General features: G+C 32.1%; 4 protein-coding genes across 4 annotated transcripts; 2 read left to right on the top strand and 2 right to left on the bottom strand.

Moving 5' to 3' along the window:
- Nucleotides 1–2,827: 2,827 nt before the first annotated feature.
- On the top strand, nucleotides 2,828–3,511 carry LOC137835128 (uncharacterized). The gene has a single exon (XM_068643486.1). It carries the CDS (start codon nucleotides 2,828–2,830, stop codon nucleotides 3,509–3,511), a length of 684 nt encoding a protein of 227 aa, XP_068499587.1.
- Nucleotides 3,512–6,225: 2,714 nt separating this feature from the next.
- On the bottom strand, nucleotides 6,226–9,312 carry LOC137835121 (uncharacterized threonine-rich GPI-anchored glycoprotein PJ4664.02-like). The gene is made up of 7 exons (XM_068643471.1): nucleotides 9,259–9,312; nucleotides 8,073–8,592; nucleotides 7,897–7,909; nucleotides 7,371–7,738; nucleotides 6,654–7,154; nucleotides 6,568–6,571; nucleotides 6,226–6,499 (listed from the first exon to the last, which is right to left on the bottom strand). Exons 1-7 carry the CDS (start codon nucleotides 9,310–9,312, stop codon nucleotides 6,226–6,228), a joined length of 1,734 nt encoding a protein of 577 aa, XP_068499572.1.
- Nucleotides 9,313–12,511: 3,199 nt separating this feature from the next.
- Nucleotides 12,512–13,740, bottom strand: LOC137823946 (riboflavin synthase). Its single transcript, XM_068629316.1, has one exon. The coding sequence runs from the start codon at nucleotides 13,564–13,566 to the stop codon at nucleotides 12,742–12,744; it is 825 nt and encodes a 274-aa protein (XP_068485417.1). The 5' UTR covers nucleotides 13,567–13,740; the 3' UTR covers nucleotides 12,512–12,741.
- Nucleotides 13,741–23,830: 10,090 nt separating this feature from the next.
- LOC137824610 (CASP-like protein 1C1) lies at nucleotides 23,831–25,123 on the top strand. Its single transcript, XM_068630279.1, has 3 exons — nucleotides 23,831–24,145; nucleotides 24,243–24,345; nucleotides 24,746–25,123. The coding sequence occupies exons 1-3, from the start codon at nucleotides 23,991–23,993 to the stop codon at nucleotides 24,977–24,979; spliced, it is 492 nt and encodes a 163-aa protein (XP_068486380.1). The 5' UTR covers nucleotides 23,831–23,990; the 3' UTR covers nucleotides 24,980–25,123.
- Nucleotides 25,124–26,481: the final 1,358 nt, after the last annotated feature.

The following is a 26,481-nucleotide window of genomic DNA, read 5'->3' as shown; positions in this document are numbered from 1 at the left end:
CTTATTCTTCTAAAAGATACTTTATATAGGTTTGTGAAGAGATGATCGTTGTAAACCCTTTTCTACGTGTTGAGTAGTCTTGCACTCACTTGGATGCCTTCTTCTTCTTTTTGTTATTGTTTGTTAGATTTTGACAAAGAAACATTGAATGTGTTTCATGCAACATTAATTGCTCTTATCTCTTTTACGCAATTTCTCAAATATCTACAATACTTATCTTCTTAGGTTGCATAGCTTTTTATTCCTTCAAGTGATAAAAACACACATCATATTGGACAGTAGCTTGGTCAAAGTTGACATTCTTGTGTCAAATAAAGTTGACAAACATTTGAGCTTCAACTTGAATCGCAAGAGATATTTGAATAGAGCTTTGAACTTGGACGTGAATCTCTTGACAAAAGACAATGAAGACATTTTCTGCATTTTCGAAACTTAAGCTAAGAAAGTTCCTCGTGTTTGAGCTTAAAGTTTTGTTTATTACTTTCTTTTATTGATCTTCATTTGCTTATCAAACGAAGTGAAATTTAACATACTTTATCGTTTGCCAGATGAAACACATACACTAGGGATGACAATGCGGGGTAGGTCATGTGGGCTGGCTCGTAGCCTACAGGCCGCTACCAAAAAGCGCGGGACGAGCTCACTAATCTAGTCCACTAACCCGATTAGGCTCACTCCACATAACCCACAGCTCGCGTGGGTCAACAGCGGGGCGAGACGAGTTGGCCCACTGGCTCGCATAAATAAAAAAGTAATTTTTTTTACAAAAAAATCATACCCCACTCACCGTTATTGCAATGCGATCTTTATTTTATTTTATTTAAAAAAATTGAATTTAATGTACTAAAAAATGTTTCATTTTAATCTTCTAAAGGAGTTAATATTAAGAGTGACAATGGATTTAGTTTTAAGTAAAGTTTTATATTTAAATTTTTTTAATAAAAGATTAATATAAAGAAAAGATTTCAATTAGATAGTTAAAAAAAATAGTCATCTTCATTAAAATATCTTGTAGCAAAACTTTGATAAGATACTCTTATGTATTTACATACATATATTGGAAAAATAGATACAAAACAAAACTTTAATTATTTTTAATCAAACTTTCTAACAACCATTATACTTGAATTCATATGTTTATCTTAACTGAATGAATTGAAAGAGGGATAAAATTTGAATTTTTCAACAGTAGGAATAACTTTTTTATAATTAATAAAATTTTAATTTTTGAATTTTTTTTTCTTATGTGAATTAACCTGTAGACCCGCGGGTTATCTCTCTTATGTAGGACAGACCAGTAAAATGAGTCTACACTCCTATTACAAAGCGACCAATCCAACCCACATTTTATGGACCAAACATGAGCTTAACTAGCCCGAATTGCCACCCTAACATACACCCATGATCTAATTTAGCATATTTAATATGTATCTTAAACTTTATTGTTTATAAACATTTAATCAAAACAATCAGTTGACTATCATGATAAGAGAATGATTAAAAGGACAACATCCAACTAAAACCACAAACTAACTTACTCCATTCAAAATTAGAACTAACTAACTAACTCTCTCTCTCTCTCTCTATATATATATATATATATATATATAATTAAATAAATGAAGGTTCAAATAAAAATTAAATTAAATTATCAATTTTAAATGTATTTCACACACTAATTTATCACATTAAAACAAGATTTTTACAAAAGCTTATAATTGACATTGGTAACAATTGTTTTCATAAAAGGTCACTAATTTATATAATATTTATTTACAATACTTTTATGGTAACCATATATTTTTTTCATCATATCAAGCATCGCATATCATTTAATCTCTCTTTGGTGTATATTTGTATTAACAATGTAAAATTTCTACATAAACCATGCATGAAAATTAAAGTGAAATCTGTATATGAATACAGTTTCATCATCACGAAAAAGTTACTTGCGACAAGGGTAAAAGTAGAACGAGGAGAAAAATAATGAGATATTTATCTAGAATAATCTTCTCATTGTAACTTTTAACTTTTCAAGAGTTTGTCGTCATCCCTATAGAAAGTAGATTTAGGTCACCCCTGATTAAAAATCTCTACCCAATAGTAAAAAGAATTTTAAGAGAAAAGAAAATAAAGGCAAAAAGGAGTGATGATAGCATTCATGGAACATAAAATAATTTAAAAATAATGAAAGTTGAAAGTATGAAACCAACACTAAGAATAAATAAAACACATTAACTATAGTTAAAAACTATCACTTAAGCAATTGTTTAACACATTAAAAAGAAAGGTGTGATAAGCAATTGTTTAACACATTAAAAAGAAAGGTGTGAAGAAAGTGGTGACACATTCATTTAGCACCAAAAAAGGAATTGCTAAGCATACATAGCATATTTACATAGAAATGGAGAAAGAGATAAATAATGGAAAAAAAAAATGAGGAAATGATTCCCACACACACTTTTAGTCAGTTAATACAGTTTTATTGTTAGCCTTTCTTTACGGTTCTGTTATTGTTGCAGACCCCCTGTTATTGTTGCAGACCCCTTCCTGTATATAGGCTCTCATGCCCACCTTGCTAAGGAAGAATAATAATAATATCTTTCCTTTTTCATATATGGTATACTGAGCCAAATTTTTTTTCTCTCCCAACATGTCTTCTCCTTCCTCTTCCACTTCCTCTTCTCCTTCTTCCCTCTCTGACCAGCGCATACCCATTCCTTCTGGTGTCCACCATTTTAAAACTCCTATCTCTCTCAAACTCACCAATGAAAACTTTCTTGTTTGGAAACAATAGGTAAGTGTTACTCTACGTGGTCTCCAACTTATGCATTTCTTGGATGGCACTGCCGTTCCTTCTGAGTTTCTGAATCAAAACAATTGCAACGTGGCCAATCTTGCATTTTGCACCTATCAGCAACAAGATCAACTGCTTGTAGCTTGGCTTCTTGCTTCCATGTCCTCCCCTCTTTTAACCAAAATGGTGGGTCTGGATTCTTCTGTTGCAATCTGGGGATGTCTGCTCACTCATTTTGCATCACACACCCGTGCCATGGTCAAAAAGTTTCGTCTTCTCCTGAAAACTCCAAAGAATGATAAAACTATCACCACCTACATCACTAATATAAAGAAAATTGCTTATTCGCTTGTTGTTGTTGGTTCCCCCTTGTCCACTACAGACCATGTCGATGTCATTCTTGACGGGCTCTCTGCAGATTACGATGGTTTCATCACTTCCATTCTTTCTCGTCAAGACCCATACACGGTAGACGATCTTGAAGCCCTTCTGCTTGCGCAAGAAGAACGTTTTGAAAAGCACAAGCTGGCACATGATTCCATTCTTCAGGTAAACAATGTTTCCTTTTCATGGAATCTCAAAAACCAATACAAAAAGAAACCTTCCACCTGTCCCTTTCGTGGAGGCCGATCACAACATCCCACTGGTTTTCGTCCACCCAGCCCTCGTCCACCTGTTGGGCTTGTATTTGGGCCAATAGTAAAATATGACTAGTTAGGGTTAAAAATGATTAGTTAGGGTAACATTTGGGCTTCTTTGAGCCCAATGTAACCCTAAAACGTATAGGGTATATTGGAGAACGAAAATACCTTGGCATGGAGTACATGGACGTCCACATGGCAACATAGGAGTGGAGAGGATTTAGCATGGAAGGTGTGAGCTAAACATGGAAAGCATGACTCCACATGGCACCTTCTCATTGGAGAGTTTTATTTTGAATTTTCAAATTTTGGCTCCAAAATGCTCAGCCCTCTCTCCTATAAATTGAGGTGCTTGGTTCATGTATTTTCAAGATTAATGAAAAGTGAATTGCTGCCAAAATTGTGCCAATTTCACTCATTGTCTCCTACCTCCCTAAGATAGACACTTAGTCTTCATTTTTCACCTATTCCAAGTGAGATGACCTCACCACTCACTCTCCACACCTAGCATGCACCTCCAAGGAAACCAAAACTCTACGTGAGCTCCTTGTTCATCTTCCTTCATTGATGCTTCTACCATTCCTCCGAAGAAAATGCAAATCGGATGAAGGCATACTCCATAAAAAATGCTAAAGCAAAAGGATAAAAAAATTCCACAAGGTTGAAAACAATTTGCCAATCAAGTTGAATCCATATTTTGAAAAGTGATTTTCTTTGCAAAGTGATAACTATATATGCTTTTTAAATGTTCTTGGCTGTTTTTGTGTCACTTTTCTTGAAATACCTTTGCTGTTTTTATTTTATACTAATGTGTCTTATGAAAAAGAATGAACATAGCTTGCATCATGCATATTTATCAATAACTTCCAATTTTCACAAAAAAGTTTGGTTGGATTCAATATAATTCAACACTTGAAATCAAGTGTTTGAAACTTTAAATCTACTTATACTAAACACAAGTTTCTAATTACTTTGCAAACTTCACAATTAAAAGAAAGTAAATAGAATCAAGAAAAGGACTCCTAGAACACTAATGAACATAAGACTCAAAGTAAAAGGCAAGATCAATAAAAGACATAATAAGAAACATAATCAAAACGAAAAATGTTATGAATATAAAGAAAGGCCGAAAATAAAATCTGCAAGAATTAAAGTGTTGGAAAATAAAAATTAAGAAAATAATGACAAGAATTTAAAGGTACTTGAATTTAAAGACAAGAAAGTAAAGGTACTTGAATTTAAAGACAAGAATTAAAGGTGCTTGAATGTAAAGAAATTGTAAAGTGCCAAATCAACTCAAGCAAATTAAGCATAAGAATCTAAGCTCTGATAACCACATGATGTGAGTTGATTTTATGATTGATCATTTTTATGGTGACACTTTACTTAGATTTGATTTTATACAATTAGAGGTCATAACATGTTCTTGTCGGTTGACCTGGTTGTTTGTTGACTTCAAAGGCAAGTAGTGGCTTCTCCTATTTCTGGTGGATTCTGTGCTTCCCCTTTGATGTTGGAAGGTGGCTCCGTTGAAATAAAGGGGGCACTACTTGTTGATTGCACTCCGACAATCAAGTCAGTTCAGAGCTTATAGAAACATTAAGTAAGTAAGCAATTTCAGTCTTAGAAACAGTGTACCTTTACTAGGGATCTCATCTCCCTTTTCTAGACTACTTTTAGGTTACCTTGTTGTAACAACCCTTCCCTCACGAGAACCCTATCTCGAGTGAAAGTAGATTTGATAGGAAGACATTATGTTACGTTATTACACAATCTTAGTGTAACAACCGGAAAAAATCTTCCTCCTTGGAGTGCACAATCTTAACAGTATGGCCGCCAGGGTACCAACTCATGTACCAGCATCATGGGGCTCAACTGTCACTGTAGGCGTTCTAGCCTTTACGTACCATGCATGCAGCTTACCCTTGAAAACCCTAACGCTCTTGAGCCTAGGTGTTTTTAATGAGTAATTACTTGTGTTAGACCCAAATGGACACACCACATGCACTTTCGCTAATCAGGCATTTCATATATACGGGTTTCAACATACGCATCTTTGGGGGCCCACTTACGTGGCCCACTATCTCGACCAGACCACTAAGTCGACCTTCTCCACATAGGTGTCGATGTCTGATGCCAATGTGGATGTCCGATGCCGATGTCTGGTCCAATACATAACCTAAGGAAAATTCCCACCAGACATTAACTTAACCAAGTGGTTAAGTAAACGTGAAGGTTCGTTTCCATGCCTTTGAGCGAAGACGAGGTTAGATACGAACTGTTCCCTTGCGTTAGAGGTCTCGAGAGTGGGAAAGGTAGGTTTGTAGAGAACACCTCCCCCCTCGAGAGAGAACGCCAAGGTTGAACGAAGTAGTTTTCCAGTGAAATCCTCCTTCACCTTTGAGCGAAGGTAAGGTCAGTTACGAACCGTTCCCTTGGGTTAGAAGTCTCGAGAGTGGGAAGGGTAGGTTCGTAGAAAACACCTCCCCCTCGAGTGATTACACCAAGAATGAACAAGTATGGTTCACCAGAGAAATCCTCTTTCGCCTTTGAGTGAAGACGAGGTCAGTTACAAACCGTTCACTTGGGTTAGAAGTCTCGAGAGCGGGAAAGGTAGGTTCATAGAGAATACCTCCTCCTCGAGTGAAAACACTAAGAATAAACAAGTATGGTTCAAATGTTTTCTCTTTTTATAGTGGTTAAATGTTTTCTCTTTTTGTAGTATTTTTTGTATAAACTTTAAAATGCTTAAATATATAGCTTTTAGGAAGGTGTTAAGAGGAAAACCTAAAGATACCTCTTATGTACAACATCTTTAAATATACTAGTATTAATAACACTACTAGTATTACTAGCAGTACTTGTATTAGTAGCAGTACTAGTATTACAAGCAGTACTAGTAGTACTAGCAGTACTAGTATTACTAGCAATACTATTATAACTAACAGTACTAGTATTACTAGCAGTACCAGTAGTACTACTAGTATTATTAGTAGTACTAGCAGTACTAGTATTACTAGCAGCACTAGCATTACTAGCAGCACTAGTATTACTAGCACCACTAGTATTACTAGCAGTACTAGTATTACTAGTATTACTAGCAGTACTCGCAGTATTAATAATACTAGCAGTACTAGTATTAATAGCAGTACTAGTATTACTAGTAGTACTAGTATTTCTACTAGTACTAGTATTTCTAGTAGTACTACTATTACAATGAGTACTAGTATTACTAGCAGTACAAGTATTACTAGCAGTACTAGTATTACTAGTAGTACTAGTATTACAAGCAGTACTAGTATTACTAGCAGTACTAATATTACTAGGATTACATGCAGTACTAGTATTACTAACAGTACTAGTATTACTAGCAGTACTAGTATTAATTGCAGTACTAGTATTAATAGCAGTACTAGTATTACTCATATTACTAGTATTACTTGTATAACTAGTATTAGTAACAGTAATATTATTACTAGCAGAATCAGTATTACTATAAGTACTAGTATTACTAGCACAACTAGTATTACTAGCACTTCGAGTACTAGCATTACTAGCTGTAATAGTATTACTAGCATTACAAGTATTACTAGCAGTACTAGTATTACTAGGAGTACTAGTATTACTTTCTATACTAGTTTTACTAGCAGTACTAGTATTAAAAACAATAGTAATATTAATAGCAGTATTAGTATTACTCGTATTACAAGCAGTACCTGTATTACTAGCAGTACTAGAATTACTAACAGTACTAGTAATACTAGCAGTATTAGTATTATTAGTATTACTAGCAGTACTAGTATTACTAGCAATACTAACACTACTAGCAATACTAACACTACTAGTACTGTTAGTAATACTAGTAGTTCTAGTAAAACTAATAATACTAGTATTACTATCAGTTCTAGTATTACTAGCAGTATTAGTATTACTAGCAGTACTAGTATTACTAGCAGTACTAGCAGTACTAGTATTATTAGCAGTACTAGTATTACTAGTATCACTATCAGTACTAGTATTTCTAGTAATAATAGCAATACTATTATTACTAGCAGTACAACTATTACTAAAAGTACTTGTATTACTAGCAGTACTAATGTTACTAGTTGTACTAATATTACTAGTATTACTAGTAGTACTAGTACTACTAACAATATTAGTATGACTAGAAGTAGTTGTATTATTAGCAGTACTAGTATTTCTAGCAGTAATAGTGTTACAAGGAGTATTAGTATTACTAGCAGTACTAGTATTACTAGCAGTACTAGTATTACTAGCAGTACTAGTATTACTAGCAGTACTAGTATTACTAGCAGTACTAGTATTTCTAGCAGTACTAGTATTACTAGCAGTACTTGTATTACTAGCAGTACTAGTATTACTAGCAGTACTAGTATTTCTAGCAGTAATAGTATTACAAGGAGTACTAGTATTACAAGGAGTACTAGTATTACTAACAGTACTAGTATTACTAGCAGTACAAGTATTACTAGCAGTACTAGTATTACTAGCAGTACTAGTATTCCTAAGAGTACTAGTATTACTAAGAGTACTAATATTACTAGCAGTACTTGTATTACTAGCAGTACTAATATTACTAGTATGACTAGCAGTACTAGTATGACTAGCATTACTAGTATGACTAGCAGTACTAGTATTACTAGCAGTACTAATATTCATAGCAGTACTAGTATTACTCGTATTACTACCAGTACTAGTATTACCAACAATACTAGTATTACTAGCACTACTATTATTAATAGCACTACTATTATTAATAGCACTACTATTATTAATAGCACTACTAGTATTACTAGCACTACAAGTATTACTAGCAGTACTAATATTAGTAGTATTACTAGCAGTACTAGTATGACTAGCTGTACAGGTATTACTAGCAGTACTAGTATTACTAGCAATAGTATTATTACTAGCAGTACTAGTATGGCTAGTTGTACTGGTATTACTAACAGTACTAGTATTACTAATAATAGTATTATTACTAGCAGTACTAGTATTACTAACAGTACAAGCAGTACTAGTATTACTAGCTGTACTAGTAATACTAGTATTAGTGGCACTAGTAGTTTTACTAGCAGTAGTTCGTTTTTCCACCACAAAACTTAGAAATGAGGTGTCATAGAAAAATCTTTCCTAATCTGAAAACACAAAAAATGATCAAATAACACAGATAACAAGCGACAAGTCATGTTTGTGCTTCATATCACAAATTCTTACGTATTAAAAGATTACTTCTCATGTCTTATACGTGAATGTTTTTCTTTTCTTTTTTGGTTAGGAACATAGTACGAGGAATTTTCTGTTTGAATCCCTTTTTTTAAATTCGGACAAACTGTGCCATCAGATATAGTATGTACCTGAGTGGAGAGATGGAGCCCAGGCACGGTCGGTTGACGTAGTATAATTGCTGACGTGTCGATCTTCTTCTCCTTCGGTCGGTCGTTCCTTCTTGGTGTCTCCTTCGGTCGGGCGAGGGAGGGTACCTGCGAAGGCACTCCGACGCTCAAGTAAGTATGAGATTCTAAGTGTGATTTAGTAAGTGAATGAAAACGTACCTTTCTCTGACTTGAGCACGGTATTTATAGGATTGCCTAATGGGCTTTCTATCCCTTGGGCTCAGGGTAGTTATGGATAGGTCTTGCCAGTCGTGCTCCGGAATACCCGGGAAATATATCTTCTTTAAACGCGTATTCCTTATTCTTCGGAGGTGTATCTTAACCACCTTAGTTTGTCACATAAATACCCATACATTTATTATGCACTCGGTCGGTCGGCCACGTGCGTTCGTCCGGTGCCTACCGATACATAGTAAAATAGAGGTTGTTGACACGCAACAAAGAGATTATCATCCATCGAAGAGAATATCAAAGCAGAGGCGGCACCTTCATCCCTACATCCACATAGTATAAAAATACTAGAGTACCCTTGGATACTTACTCCTTAACCAATTTATAATAATCCATAATATTTCATGATTACTCAATCCAAATAATAGTTTCAGATTGCATAATCTGTAAATGTTTTCCATAGTGTAATCAATAAATGTTCCGAATTACTTGATCTGAAATTCATAATTTAATTCTCGTTTGCAAAATCAAAAAATATTCTTCATGGCCAAATGTTAAATGTTCCGAAAATTTTACCGAGTGTAGTAGGATGGGAAAAAGTGTACAAGAAAACTACTTCAGTATTTGCTCACTCAATCTCTCAAAACAAAAGTTCATTTGCAGGAGCAAGTATTATTATTACTATCTTTTAATCTCATTGAGATTCATTTGCAGTATCAAGAGCAGAACAAGCATCCTCTGGGGTGCTAATTAAAGAATTAAGCAAGTTAAAACAGATTATGCAGAATCGATAATTCAATACTGAGAGACACATAATGATAGTAACCGGATCAGATTAGTGATTAGTATTCTTTATTGAAGAAACTAATGTCCCTGTCCAGCCCAATGCTGTAATTTGTTCATGCTTTCTATGCCAACATTAAGTTGATAAATTGTGTAATGAATTCCAAAGTGAAGGAAGGAGGGCACAGTTTTGAAGGATGTAGCTGGTTTCAAGCTTGATGGAGTTAAGATTACTATTGGAGTTGAAGATTTTGATAAGCCTGGTTTGTCTATAACAGTTGTCTTAGAGACCCAAAATCCAGAATTTTTCTTTGTTCAATGTAAGTGCAATAAAGAAGGATGAGAGACTGTTGACATATGTCATCGCATGGATTCTTGTCCTATGAGGAACAATCACACCCAAATGACTATTGAAGACATATTGATCATCTATGACTTAAAAAATGGCATACAAATGGATTGGCAGGCATTTTGGCGAATAACATCAAGAAGACTTGGTACTGGGCCCTTTACCCTATTCATTATGTTCTGTTCATCTCCAAGGTGTTGGAACACAACGAAGTAGATTTGATAAATGAAGTCTTTACAATTATGCTCAGTTCCAACAAGATTAATAAAAGTGAACTTCACCACATAGGGCTGAAGAACAAGGAGATGAATTCGCCTTTAAGGATGGTCTTCCAAAGGTGGAGCTAGAGAAACCCAAGAAAATTCTTGTGAAACCTAAGCAACACTCTCAAATAATGAAATGATATTGCTAAATAAACTTTACAAGGTCTACAATTGGCAGGTTAAGAGAGACAAGAGCACTACAACATGCGCCTTGATGAAACAAATGGGAAGTTTCAAGCATTCGGAGGCGCTTGAGAAAGACATAATTGGAGCAGGGTATGAATTAGAAGACGAGCAATGATAGAATGGTCCTCGTGTGTCTTTGCCTTTCTTTTCTGCTCTTGTGGCTTCTTTTGGTTGTTATTTTGCATTGCATGGTTTCTTTTGGTTGTTATCTTGTATGCTTTTTTTTCTATTAGTGAATATAGTTCTTGTCAATCAATGAATATATTTTGTTTCAATATATTTCTATACCTTTCTTATTATTGCTCTTTTTGATAAAGCTCGAAAGGGGAGAAAGGTATTCTTTGTTCAGACTACACCACATGAAAGCTGCATAATGTAAAGTTTTATGTAGTCTTGTTCATCATAAAAAAAGGAGATTTGATTAAGTTAGAATTTGCATCTCATTCATCATAAGCCATGATTAGAACTTATACATTTTGAAAATCTTTTAAAAAAGCTTTAAAAGCAAAAATATTCAATTATAACTTGAAAATAATCCATTTTCATAATTTACACAATCGATTATCTTGAATTTTGTCTCAAAACACATGTGCATTTAATCGATTATCACTAAAATAATCGATTAAGTTGTTCTTCTTAACTTTCCAGAATTAATTATGAGCAAAATAATCGATTAAGTTGGTGTCTCCAGCTGCAACGAATAACAATATAATCGATTATCATTATGCACAGTCAATTGAATCATTTTAGAAATGTTTTTCAATAAATTGCTTTTAGTGTTTTCTTGTTTTAACACTTACACTTGCTACCAAACATTCTATTACATCAAGAAAAACACCAACAAATAGAAAAAGCATCTATTATGAAATCTTTTGTAAAAGTTTTCATCTCAAGGCACTTTGGTGACTTTGTTGCATATTCACTTTGATCTTTAATCTTTAGGATATTTGTCACATTATATATGATTTCCTTCCAAACTCTACTGTGATTCTTTCTACACCTAAGTTTGGTGTTCTAGTACAGTTGTGGTGTTCAAGAGTTATAGTTCATATCTTGTGATTACATGTTTTTCATGTGAAATGTGATTATAATTTGACTTTAATAGAAACTATCTCTCTCAGGTTGAGGTGACTGTAACTGGATTTAAAATCAGGAAGATTCAAATCTAAAATCTCGTGTCATCTTTCTACCTCTTATCTATTGTCTTTATTTTCATGTTATATATTTCTTGGTTTTGTTTAAACTTAATTCTTCTGAATGAATAGAATCATGAAGAGTTTTCCAATTCCTATTAGTATTTCATGAAAAAGTGCATTATTAGTTGTTCTCACGTAAATTAGTATTATCAGTAGAGTCACTCCTTATATTTAGTCACAAGACTAAAGACTCAACCATATATTATTCAGGCTGAATTAGAGATCCTCCCATTACAGCTAAAGCAGCATAGGATCATCTCTTTAAGGTGTGATGTGATAATCACTTTATGCCTATTCACTCCTTAGTACAAAACTCTCGTAGCCATTCTGCTTATTCTTGTCTGTTCCACTTAAACAAAGTTGATAAGACAGAAAGATAAGAAAAAGAAAAGCACACAACATAAGTTCAACAAAGTCGAGCATTTACCTGCTGACTCAGTCCCATATGAATGTAACAAATTACTATACATTTAATTCCAGTTCTATGTCTGATCCTGTTATTGAGTTCCTAACCTAGCCACAGTAGGACGAGTCAAAGCAGAGAAAATTAAAGGCATGTCCATTTTCAACTGGGTGCGATCGTAAACAGAGTATTGCCTCAATTTTGTCTCGAAACTCAGTTTGAAGTGGACAAAAAGAGAAAGTGGCTTTTGCAAACGAAGATTGCAATATGAAGTTCACTCAAACTTAAGACTATATAAGGATATATAAGTTAGAAATGCGCTGCTTTTGGGAATTATAAGGCACATTGCCGAATTCTAAGACACAAATTGAAAAGGGAAGATGTAAAAGCAATTTGAACCACGCCCTCCTTCCCCAACTGACATCCAAACATACCCACAATAGCATTATGAAGAACTAATGCAAAACTGCAAACATCTATCAAATAGACAAATCAAGAGAATCTATCACAAGCATACATTTCAACCATGTGTGCATCAAGAACTATTAGTAAAGGATGAAACAAAACCACTACGGAGAAGCCTCTCCACATACTTGCCAAGAATATCGACCTCGAGATTCAGCTTATCCCCAACGTTTTTCAGAGGAATCACCACCTTCTGTTGAGTATAAGCCACCAACATGAAATTGAAACACTCCTCATCGTCGAACACATCCACCACAGTCAAACTAGTCCCATCCACAGCAATAAACCCCTTAGGCACAATGTACTTAAGCAACGATTTTTCAGTCCTCACCTTCACCCAAAGGGAATCTCCTTCTGGAACCTTCGACACGATCACCCCCGTACTGTCCACGTGACCCTGCACGAAGTGCCCACCCATGCGGCTAGTCGGCGTCACCGCGCGCTCCAGGTTCACCGGCGACCCGGGCTCCAGCTCCGATAGCGACGTCTTGCGCAGCGTCTCCGGCGACAGCCCCACCGTAAAGTCCGAGACTTTGCCATCGAATTCCGTCACCGTGAGGCACGTGCCGTTCACAGCGATACTGTCGCCAAGGTTGACGCCGTCAAGGACCGTGGAAGCCGCGATTTTGAGGTCAAAGCCACCATGCGGGGCCGTGCCGAGCTGCTTGACGGTGCCCACTTCCTCGACTATGCCGGTGAAGAGGCAGACGGGGCTGGCCGCGCGGCGGTGACGCAAGGGGGCGCGTGAAGTTAGGGGGAGGAAGGCATGTAGATAGGTAGGTTTGAAATTGGGAATGAATCTTAGATGGGTGGGGTGAGAATTGTGGGAAGTGTGAGTTGTTGCAGCGATTCCTGAGACTGTGGGTGTTAAGGTAAGAGAAGATGAAATTGGCATGTTGACAGTGTCGTGTCGGAATTAGAACAATGTTGGAACGATAGGGACTGTGCTGTGTTTGGGAATTTGGGGAATCTGCGTTTGGGACCAAGGATGTGCTTCTGCTAATCTATGAGATGGTCTCAGCCTTTGGACAATACACCAAACCACGAAAATTGTATACACCCTGCTTACATGAACTTTTATAATTAATAATTAAATTACACTATATTTGATGAGGTGGTATTAGATTAGTAAAATTGAAACATGTTAGAAAAGGTGGATAAGCGTTAAAATTTTTCTTTTCTTTTGCTTCAATTATGTTGTCATTTTTGTATACTCAGATAGTTTATGATGTTTTATGATTTTTTTGAAAATCGAGGATACGAGAATCTAATGATATGTTTGATGAAGTGTCTGAAAAATACTCAATGAAAATATAAATTGAAACTTGTTACAAATTGGACAAGTTTAAATTTTGAACACGAAGTTTTTCAAATTGTTTCGAGATTTGTACAATGAGGTATTTCTTCTTTGTTGCAAACTATTTTCACGTAAAACTAAATATTCAAGATGTTACATCACATACATGACAAATACTAAATAAAGTTTATTTATGATGTTAGAAAGATATTTTCCAAAGTCCTGGGTTATGTTATTGCACATTGGGAGCTTGAAAGATTGTTATTGGTTAATTCCATTTTTATGAGATTTTTAATTAATAAAATATCATGATCCTTTTGAACGAGTTTTCAACTCTTTTTTTTTAAATTATGATATAAAGTTTTATTGATTTTTTTATGAAAAAATTAATTATGACTAAATGTGTTTTTTTTAAATGATCCTTCATAAGTGACATTTACAAATAAAATAAGAACAAACAATATTAATAGAATAAAAACTTTTGGGAGAAGTAAATAATGAGATTTTTAATTAATAAAATATCATGATCTTTCGAACGAGTTTTCAACTTTTTTTTTAAAATTATGATATAAAGTTATATTGATTTTTTTATGAAAAAATTAATTATGACTAAATGTGTTTTTTTTTTAAATGATCCTTCATAAGTGACATTTACAAATAAAATAAGAACAAACAATATTAGTAGAATAAAAAGTTTTGGGAGAAGCAAATAATGGTTCTATTTTCTCATGCAGTCCAAGGTGTGAGTTTTGACCTGGATAAGGAGGATAGGTGGGAGTGGAAGGAAGGGGAGAAGCTCGGGTATACAGTTGAATCGGCTTACCTCCGTCTAAGGGGGGACAAAGTTGGAGAGAATGGGACAATATATAATAAATTTTGGGTGAGTAAAGTTGTACCTACTGCACTAGTTACGGTTTGGAAGGTGTTGGAAAATAAGTTGGTCACTAAGGCTAACCTGGTTAGGCGCGGGATTACAGTTGCAAGTTCTATTTGTAGCCTGTGCGGGGTGGAGGAGGAGACTAGTACCCATCTGTTCTTCGAGTGCAAATTTGCTTGGTTATTGTGGAACCATTGTTGTGTATGGCTGGGTGTGCAGGGTGTGTTTCATAATGTCCCTTTGTTAAATTTTTCTCAGTTTAGGATTAGCAGTGCGTCGGCTTCGGTGGATGAGGTTTGGGGAGGGATTTGGATCACAGTAGTTAATGAGGTATAGAGGCACATGAATAGGGTTATCTTTAAAGGGGGAGTAGGAGATGTACTGGAGGCTTTCACGTTGGTCCAACTAAAGACTTGGTCTTAGGTTTCATCCAAGTCACAGTTTGCGTTTTTTCCTTTTCTAATTGGTGCATAGATCCGATGATTTGTATTAGGATGATCTTATGAGATGTTTACTTAGTATGTCAGGTGTCTTTCTCTAGGTTAAGTTAGGAGTGTCTTGTATAGTCAGCCATACTTGAGAGTATGTCTACTGGATGTGATTAAGATTGTCATTATGTATAAGGTTGAACCACCCTTAAAGTGGCTCATTTTATTATTGCCGATAAAAAAAACACGGTAATTTCAAACTACTAATTTTAGTTGTAAATGGTAGTACTAATTTAATACAATTATCATTAATACATAGAGAGAACGTGAGTAGTGTACACATTATACAAAACTAAGTTAAAAAATGGTTAAATGCATAGTTACATAGTCATAAATGCCATTTTCATATCACCTTGGTGAGAATATATAACATAGATATATTTTACTGTTTTTCTTTTTTAATTTGTTGAGTGATGTTTTCGTACACGAAGACATGTCCTAGGTGGTGTAAATAATTAAAATTATTTTATAATTTCTTTATTGGTATAATACTACACCATTATGATATACCTTAGTTGTGGACTAAATGATGTGTATGTTTTTATCTTTTTTTTCTATAAATGTTCAATGATTGAATTATCTTTCTATTTGTTTTTGTTATCTTATTCACAAGTTATTACAAAACTCCTATGCCTGTTTAATTAAGGGGAAATGTTTACAAGGTTTAGAGTGATATTCATCACCATGGATATCTATGAAATTATGTTAGAATTTGTTTGATTTTATGTTATTTATAGAATTATAAAGGGATATTTGAATGTCACCCAAGTTAGAAACTTTGTTGCCCATGCTTTTTTCCTTTTTTTTAATTATAAAAATACTTTCATGTTAAGTCTAACTATGCAATTTGACATCTCAGTTAGGCTGACATCTCAAGTAACAACAATCATCTACCATCACATGAAAAAAGTATTATTAAAAAAAGAAAAAAGAAAGAAAATACAAAAATATGGGGGGACTGGACCAAAACTCACATGTTAACAAAAATGATACATCTATACCTATTCATAAAGAATTCTAAGAACAAACTAGATGGAAGTCTATTATACCAAGGAAAATATTCTTTATGAATAAATCATAAATTAGCCAACTAAGCAGCACACGCATTCCCTTCACGAAAAATATGAGTAACCTTAAACCTGATTTTTCCCACAGTAATTAAGACAAGTATTCCATCGATTACGAATCATCCACGGAACATTAGTCCTAGCAGTAAACACAACACAAATCAAGGCAGAATCACATTCAAGCTAGACATTAGTAAGCTCCATCTTTTGAGCTTCCTCCATAGCATGTATAACTCCATTTTTTCCTTTTATGATTTAGAGGACTTAATAAAAAAAATCAAGAATTTTAGTGTTGTGTGCTTTAAAACTAAACCTATATAGTCAATGTTATTGTGGTCTTTTTTTAAACTAAATGTATCTAGTCGATGTTATTATGATTTTTCTTTAAAACTAAATGTATATAGTCAATCAGTAACATGTGAGTGCTGATAGAAGTAAACAATGAGAATATCATTACTATGTTTTTTTGTAGAGGTAAGATAATAAGGGGAGAAATCAATTTATGGGATAGTAAGCCATAAGGAACTCTAATAGTGTTGTTTCCAAGTGTGGATGTAGGTTGAATTTTCTGCAAGTTCCAAGTTAAAACGGGTGTGCACTACAGAGATAAGTCATTGATGACTGCTAAATCGCATCCATACTTTCAAACAAAAATACTAAGTTTTCTCCTAATATAATATAGGGTCAACCTAGGTCGAATTCCAAAGAAAACATGTTAATTGAATCCATTATTTAATATTCTTTTCTACACAAATTAAAAGGGGAGAAATTGTAATTGAAACAAGAAATGTAAAAATGTAATTCAATGTTTATACATAAACTTATGAACATGCAAAATGGAAATACAATAAAGCATCTAACATGTGATCGTGAATCAGATTGTCTATTGTAGTTTATGCAAAATGAATTAAGCGGAAAAGTTGTAAACAATCACACTAGACAATATAGTATGTAATCGTAAACTAGATTGTCTAACATGACCTATGCAATGTGACCTTCATTTAACTATCAAACATTTTGAGAGTGATCGCTTAACAAATCATCTAATGGGAAAGTGATGATGAGTAATAACAAAAATTGCAAAAAAATGTAAATGACAAGAAACGTAAATTGCTTGAAAGTTAAAGTGGTGGAAATGTAAATTGTAGAAAATTAAAGTGTTAGAAATGTATAAAGCAGAAAAAGTAGAAAATGTAAAAAAAGCACAAAATGTAAATTACATAAATGTAAAACAGGGCATCATGGAAAATGTAAATGACATTAAATTAAAATGTAATTGAAACAAAAAGAAAATGTAAACTAGATTTATAAAGTGCATAAATGTAAACGAACAAGAATCAAAACAAACTGAAAACAAGAAAAGAAAAATTCAGAATTTTAAGGAAAAATAGGGAACAAAAACCATGGTTAGTAATCTTTATCTTCAATTCATAAGAAACCCAAATTTGGAATCCTTGTTATTGAAGAAAACACAACCAATCGGTTTGTATGTTCTTAGAAAAACTACTTTCAATATAAAATAGAGTTCCCAAAAAGATTTTGAAGAAGAAAACACTACACAGAGCATCATCTGACATGATTTTCGTTTCACTATTTCCAAAACCAAATTCATCTTCAAACAATGATAACAAACTCTAGAATGTAAATAGAAGAAGAAACGATGGAGAAAAAAGTAAAAGAAAACAAGATCTTTTATTAGAACTAGAAATGTCAAAAACAGAAAACGAACAAGATAAACCTAAATTATTCTACTTCATTATTTAACTCCCTGCCTATCTCTAATATACTTTTCTCCCATTTTCTCTCTCTCTCTATGTAATCAGTTCTATTTATAGAATTTCTATATTGTAATGAGTTTCAACTTTGGGAGTTAATGATTCCAATTCTCGATTACATTTTAATTAACTTTTTCAACTTTCTTTTGTCAAACATTGTTGACCATTTAGAGTCAATTACTACTATTGTTGATAGTCTATTGTTTGTTTCCAACAAAAGGTTGATCTTCTAGAGCCTGTTTCCAATGTTTTTCATTATTTTAGCTACTGGTTTCCAAGTCTCACTTCTTTAGTAGCTTCTTCCATGATTCTTAGGTCAATTGTAATTCTAAATTAGCCCTCAAAAGGTCAAAATATTACATTCGACAATTCATAAAAAATAAAAGCTACAAAAAGTCGTTTCTAAGATTTTTTTTTTAATTTATTTTTTTAGAGAAATACAAATCTAATATAAAACAGGAAAAAAGAAAAAAAAAATCTCAATTGTCACATTGTCTCGGATGAGACCCTTGACCAACAATTGAACTCATTAAACCAAAAAATTCAACTTATTTAATGAACTTTATCATTGGTTCACATATATAATATAATAACAAATATTTTTTATGTGACAGCAAGAGTGATGATTACTATAAGAATTTTACAGTGCCTACTATTTCAATGTGCTACAATTGGCATATTAGTTCAATTATTAACTTGACCAACAATTATAGTGATTTAATAAAAGTATTCTGGTTTAGAAAAAAGAATAAGTTTTAGGATTTCATGTGTCTCCATCATGTCTCATTCAGTGTTGCACCAAGTCTAACAATTCTCGCACACTACTTTCATGTGATACAATTGACACAAAGTCCCGGTTGATGGCCTTAACCAACAAATGGACTAATTTAACAAACTCTTTCAATGTGTTTAACCAGTCAGTTTCAGTCCACATATACACAAAGATAACAACAATTATTTTTTATGTGATAGCAGGACTAGTGATGACTATAAGGATTTTACAGTTCCTACTATTTGTTATGTAGTATTTGAATGTGTTATAATTAGCATATTGGTTAAGACATTAACTTAACCAACAATTATAGTGACTTAACAAAAAAAATATATAACTAGTTTAACTAAGTGTTTTGGTCCAGAAAAAAAAAATTGTGATCTCGTGTGTCTCCATCATGTCCACTCACTCATTTAAAGTTGCAACAAGCCTAGTGATTTTCACATATTACTCCCATATGATATAATTGTAACAATGCCTAAATTGAGGTTCTTAATCAACAAATAGACTCATTTAACCAACTATTACAACTTGTTAAGTCAATCATTTTTGGTTCACATATTGATAACTTTTTTCATGTTATAACAAGGTTGGTGATGACTATATAGGAATTTCACAAGTTCTTTTAATGGTTAGGTAGTGCTTGGATGTGTTGCAATTGTCATATTGGTTCAAATATGAATTTAACCAACAGTTGTACCAATTTAATCAAAACATTGTACTTGTTTAACCATAATATTGTGGTTCAGAAAAAAAAAAACTTGTAATCCCATGTACGTTTACCATGTCCACTCACCCTTTTAGAGTTGCACCAGGCTCAGTGATTCTCACAATGCTCATGCTCAGATGTGAGGAGGAGAACAATTCAATCATAATGAAACATAGTGTGCTTGCAATAATCAAGTGAATTGGAATTAGGAGAAGAAAGTGAAACATGAAGAAAATACTTAATGTTTAATACCACGTGAAAAATAAAGCAAGTTTTTAATAGAAACAAATATCGGCTGAAGGTATAAAATCAGGATAAATCATATATCACTACAAGAAAATTTACATTAAATTGAAACTAATTCTATAGACCAAAGTAATTAATTACTATTTGAGTAAATTAGATATCATTTTATAAACTAAAAAAGTTATTGGTATCTAAATTAGTTTCTATTATTAATACAAATTTATAAAATAGTTTTTAAATGGGTATGTAACCCTTAACTACCAAAATTTTAGCTACTTACTACTTTTAGACACCAATTTAGAATCTAAAATAGGTAGCTAATTTATATACAAATTTAGAAACTATTTTATAAATTTTTATTAATAATAGAAACTACTTTAGATACCAAAAATTTGTTAGTCTCTAAATTAGTATCTAATTTAGTTAATATAGTGACTAATTATTTTTTGTCTCTAAATTTAATTGTTATTTATTGATTTTCTTTTAGGGTAAAGATGTTTGTTTATCATTTTTCTAAATTTAGCATGTTCTATACTAAAACTACATCACCTTAAGATTTTCATTTTACATAAATTAGTATCACTTCTTACTCTATTTTAATATTATTGAAATTTTATTTTATTTCATAAAAATTACCAACAACAATAAATATGTCGGTTATTAAAGAAAAAATTACATATATATATTTGATTAATTAAAAATTAAGATTCTCAACTCAACTATTGAAAAAGACTAAATCATATTTATTTTGAGACAAAATAATAATAATGTCTTACTTAAAATGCATTCGTATATGTTATAGATAAAAAAATTCTCTAAATTAAATATTTGGAATAAATTAGCTATAAAATTAATATTTCAGAACATTAGTCTATTTATAAGTTTTTTTGAAAGGATTTTAGATGATTAATCATTTGTTTTGGTAAAGTTTAGAACATTGGCCATTTTTTTTATAAATTTTGGTTGATACTTAATTCCATCACATCATGAAAGTAATATGAAATGGATAAGGTGATTATCTTTTAATGTGTAGCCTTTCTTTTCCATGGCATTTCTTGAATAGGAGAGTAATGACTAGAACGAAATAGAAAAAATATTATATTAAATATTTTCAACTTAACTTGGTCCAAAATTTAAAGAAATGTGATTTGACAACGAAAACGACAAGTGGGGACATGAACTTATAATTGCCACGTCTCCACTGATTATTCCTCTTTTACATATTTAAACTACCGTGTGTATTTTTAAAGTTGTTTTTTTTTTACCAAAATGGTCTTTTAAAGTTGCAAACAAAAATCAAAAGTGAAAATTGTTTAGTAATAAAACCTATCATAACATTTTGTATACATTTCTGGTCATTTAGCTATAAATGATTATATGTAATAAGATTACTAATTTTTATAAGTGTTTTACAAATTAAATTTAATGTTCTTTTAAATTACTTAATAATATATAACTTTATTGAATGTGTAAGTTTAAGCATAAAATCAGTATTGGGTGAAGAATAGAATGGACACTCTAGATCTTCCTCCTTAGTCTCTGGAAAAAGAAAATTAAAATTGACCTCTAATAAAAATTGGTGTTATGGTAAGAATTTGATCGTGAATCGTGATGAAGAATTCAATATAAAAGCCTTCGTCTTGATGAGGAGATGCAAAGTTAGGAAACAGAAAAGAAGGAAAAAGAAAGCTCGTTAAAAGTGAGGTGGCTTGCATTTTATAAAAAAACAAATGAATGGAAACTTATAAATGATTTAAAAAAATAGTTGGTAATTTATTTATTTATCATGTTAATCTTGCATCAAATGATAAATAATTTTAAATACTAATTGCAGCTTAATAAAAGACTATTTATTTTGCATCACAGACAAAATTTCTTTCAAATTAGTTCATATCTCTGAAAATAAATCAGTTAACTTGTTGGAGATCCCACTTCAACTAGATATAAAGATAATTCATAATATATAAATGAGTGAAAATCTCATCTTATGAATTGGTTTTATAAGGTTGAGTTAGACTTAAAGTTATTTTTTTAAGATGACATCAAAGTCATTTAGAGTTTATTCTTGCGAGAGTTTGTTGGGTTTATCCGTCATTTATTATCGGACCGCTATCGAATCACTCATAAATATAATGTATGTTTGTGCAACCTTACCTTATAAGCCGATTTTGTAAGGTTGAGTTAGACTTAATGATGAAGTTCCTTCTTCATGGTTGTGAAACTAGCACCGGTTGGCTTGGAATTTAGATGTGGAAGCAATGGAGGAATGGAACCAAGGCAGAACTCATAGAATTCCCATGAAGTTTGAGTGTCGTGAGGTGTATTAGAGAGTGATAGGTGAGGCCTAATCACTTGAAAAAAGGAGAGGAAGAGATCAAAAGGTGTCTATCCTAAAAAGGCTAGACAAAGAAAAGTTAAGGCTTCCAAATTCAATAGCACAACTTTAATGTATTCATCTGAATTTTTAAGAGTCAAGCACCTCCTTTTATAGGTAAATGGAGGGAATTTTGAATTTAAAACTAGGTGTCAATAGCTAATCACATGGCAAGTGCGACAAAGTGTGTCATGTGTGACTAATTAGGTTTTTAATGTGGGATGTAATTAAACCCAATTATATCCTAAGTAGATTTTAGAAATCTAACCTTAACCCTAATATACTCAAAGCCAAAATACAAGCCAAAATTCTATTATACTTTTGAGCAAGAAATTTAAATTCTACTTTAGATTGTACCACTAGGTAATGACTCTTTCAAACATGTCTTTGCCATCAGTAACAGAATCTCACTCCTCTTAAATTCTTCTAGTCATTATCCTAATGATTAATCCTGAGCTGAAAACTCTGTCATCACTTAAAGTCAATTTCTTAATATAATTATCATAAATTTTCCCCTTATTATCTTCTTCTTTAATAATATTTTAATAATTTAATAATGGAAATTAAACACAATGTCTATAAAATATATAAACAATCATTTATTGTTTTAGAACAATACCTCAATTTAATTTTTAGGCCTTCTAACTATGTATCAAAAATTGTGTCCACATCCATAGATGTATTTTATAAGTTCTATTTTTTGAATTTTAAGAAATATTATTTTTCTCAACCGATTTTGTACCATAAATACATATTTTTTTATATTTATCTAAGATTATGATAGTTTTTGAACTCTTTATTTAAGTTTGGATGTTGATATATTAACTCCCTCAACAATAAAAACATACACTTCACACCTTAATAAATTAATATTTTATTTATTTTTATTTAATGTTTTAATTTAAAAATATTATAATATTATTATAAACCATATCACGTGTATGCTATTTAGGGTTTATTAGTGTTAACAAAACTTTTCTATTTATGTTACGTTTCATTCTGATAAGAGATTATGCACTCACAACTCAAGAAAAACAAAAAATAAATGACAAACATACAATCATTTAAATTAAAGTTAAATGTTTAATGACATCATAATTGAAAATTATTTTTACTCCTACCCCGTGAATGGTAATGTAAAACTAAATTGGTCAAATTAACGCGTTGGTGACTTTTGGCGCAGTATTTTTGGTACCAAATAATGCTTCTGAATCAACATTTTAGTGTGGAGAAGCAGCATGTGCTGACTGTTGAAAAGGGTGCAACACCTTTCTTGCTAGCTGAACCAATTGAAAGGGAAACAAAAAGACATAAAACAAAAGACAGAACAACAATATTAAAATCATTTAGCTTTGTGTTTAGGTTGGAAATTTCACCTGCTTCATCTAGTATCTTAACATTTTCTTGGCCATAAATTAGCCTGAAAAGGACACCAAACTAATCTTACTGATTACTAAGATAAAAATGGATTTGCTTACATGAACACCACAAAAGGAAGGGAGGTAGCAGCAAAACTAGAAAAAATTGTTAAATGACGGTGGCATAGACTCAATCAAGACAGATAAGAATTTCACCTAACACAACCCAAATGTGTACTATAACTTCAGTGCATTACCCCATTTTTTTCTTTCCTAACATCCTTGAAATTTCAACACTTCATCATGTTCATCCATTAATTTAAACCATTGCTTGAGGTTTCACAGTGCACAAATCCATGGCCAAGACTAGGTGGGTGTGCCATCTTCTGCTAAGGTTCTTGGCTTTTGCAGCAACCCTTTCAGCAGTCATTATGATGGCTACTAGCCATGACACAGTTACCATCTTCACAGTGTCCTTTGAAGCAAAATACACCAATTCCCCTGCCTTCAAGTAAGTGTCTTCTAGTGGTTATAATTATTAATCTTTTCTGGTCAAGAAAATGTTGGCTTCCTTCATTCTGAAAACTGATAAAATGGTTTCTACTTAGGTACTTTGTCATTGCATACTCTGTTATCACTGTCTATGGATTTTTTGTGCTCTTTCTTCCTGCAAAAAGCTTGCTATGGCAACTTGTGGTAGCCTTGGATTTGGTAAATGTCCTAAAGCCTCCTCTTTCTTTATATTAGCACGTCTCAACACATACACTACATTACTGTGCTTAATCAATAGTAGCCAACCCATAATCAAGCACTTTAATAACTTCTTCACTCCATTCATTGATCATACTAAAGAAAACTCAAATCTCACCTTAAAAAAGATAGAATTTGAAAAACTTCTCACTTTAGAATTGAGTTGTCTCAAACACAAATTCTAATATGCATGTTAACTGAACTAAACAACATAATGTGATTCATCATGTAACTAACCTTGATTAGATAAAATGAATATATGAGTAAGTATATTATATATTATTATTATAACATGAGCACTTTATATTATAGATGAGTCAAATTCTAACTAGGATTATATTAATGGTTCATTTTTGGGTAGGTGTTCACCATTCTACTTGTCTCAAGCCTCTCTGCAGCTGTGGCCATAGCTCAGGTGGGAAAGAAAGGAAACAATTATGCAGGTTGGCTACCGATATGTGATTCAGTTCCCAAATATTGTGATGAAGCCACAAGAGCTTTAATCGCTGGTTTCATTGCAATGATTATATACATAATTCTTCTTCTGCATTCCATTCATACCATCATAGACCCTCTCCTCTTGAGAAAAAACTGAACACTTTTTATGTGTTACCATGTTAGAGTAGAATTTGTGGTCATTTGTTGTTGAACCACCATTTTCGTTCTACCTTTTTTTCCTTCACTTCTTTCTTGTATTAATTCCTTTAGATGAAATATGTTTCTCAATTTTCATCAGTGAGATTTTGGTTGTGATTTTTAATTTCACTCTACCTTATATATATTGTAGTTGTAATTTGCAACATTAATCATAGGTCTTAGTTTTATTTCAACAACATGGGCACTGAAAGTTTGATAAGATCTACTAAAGAAAATAATTAAAAAAAACACTACAGTACTGAAACTTGTTTTGTCCTTAATATCCATATTTTTAATGTTAGAAATTTTTATGTTTTATTTTCACATGAATATTGTAGAAGTATATCAATAATATATATTTTTTTTACTTTTTAATTTCTTAAATGTATGATGAAAATATTTATTATCGTTTTCTAAAGGGTTGCGTTGTGCATTACTTAAGAGTTGACACAACAACGCTTTTTTGCCTTCCATTATTGATAATTAATTGGTTTTCTTCTTTCAATGACATTTTTATTTATTTATAATCTGGAACCTAAAATATTATTTGGAAACCAATTTTCTAATCAACACGTGTTAATCATAAATATGGATCGAATCTTTTTAAAGCTATGAAAATATTATTTGGTAGGTAATCTTTCAAGATCTCTTGATTTCACGAGCTACTAAATAATTGCTATTAGTGCAGGTTGCTTCTTGATTTAAGTATATGCATATTAATTTTTAATGAAGTTCTCATAATTTTTCTTTTATGTCTTTGACTTCGTTCACTCTAGACCTCTGGGAAAAAAAAAAAATTCTTCCAAACGTAATCGAAGAATTCCGAAAGAAATTTGGATATAGGTTTATGGTTAATAACAGAGTAATATTACTAAATAAAGTTAGATGAAATAAATAATAATGATGAAATTTAAAAATAAAATAATATATATATATATAAAAATTTATGAGTATCTGAACTAATTAAAAAAGGATATTTTAATATTTTTAAATTTATATGTATATATAATTTTAAATTTATTTTAGTATGATATTTTTTTAATAAACTATGTAAAGTCATATTTTATTATTAAAATTATATCATAATTTTTTTTACTAAAAGTTGGATGTGTTTATTTTATTCATTTAAAATTAAAATAAAAGTTTTTTCTTTCAAAAAATTTGAGAACCAGAATTATCCATCCAAATTAACCTGCAACTTACATCTGATTAATCTGATAAGTTAATATTCATATATAAATCTTAAAATGTCAAATTCAAATTATACTGGAGTGGTTTATTGGACTCAAATTTGACCTAATTCGATGTTTAGTCTTAGTTCACGTGAGAATTAATTATAATATTCTCTTTTTATCACCTTTAGATTGAGAAGAGCATGATTTAGCAAATTTTCGATTCATAATATTACATCAATATATAAATCACACTGAACAAAAATTTTAATTTAAAAAAATAATTTTA

This window comes from Phaseolus vulgaris, chromosome 11 (genome assembly GCF_000499845.2).
Source record: "Phaseolus vulgaris cultivar G19833 chromosome 11, P. vulgaris v2.0, whole genome shotgun sequence".
Taxonomy (NCBI): Eukaryota; Viridiplantae; Streptophyta; class Magnoliopsida; order Fabales; family Fabaceae; genus Phaseolus; species Phaseolus vulgaris.
The sequence above is the reverse complement of the archived record's forward strand: the minus strand, read 5'-3'. Positions and strand labels throughout refer to the sequence as shown.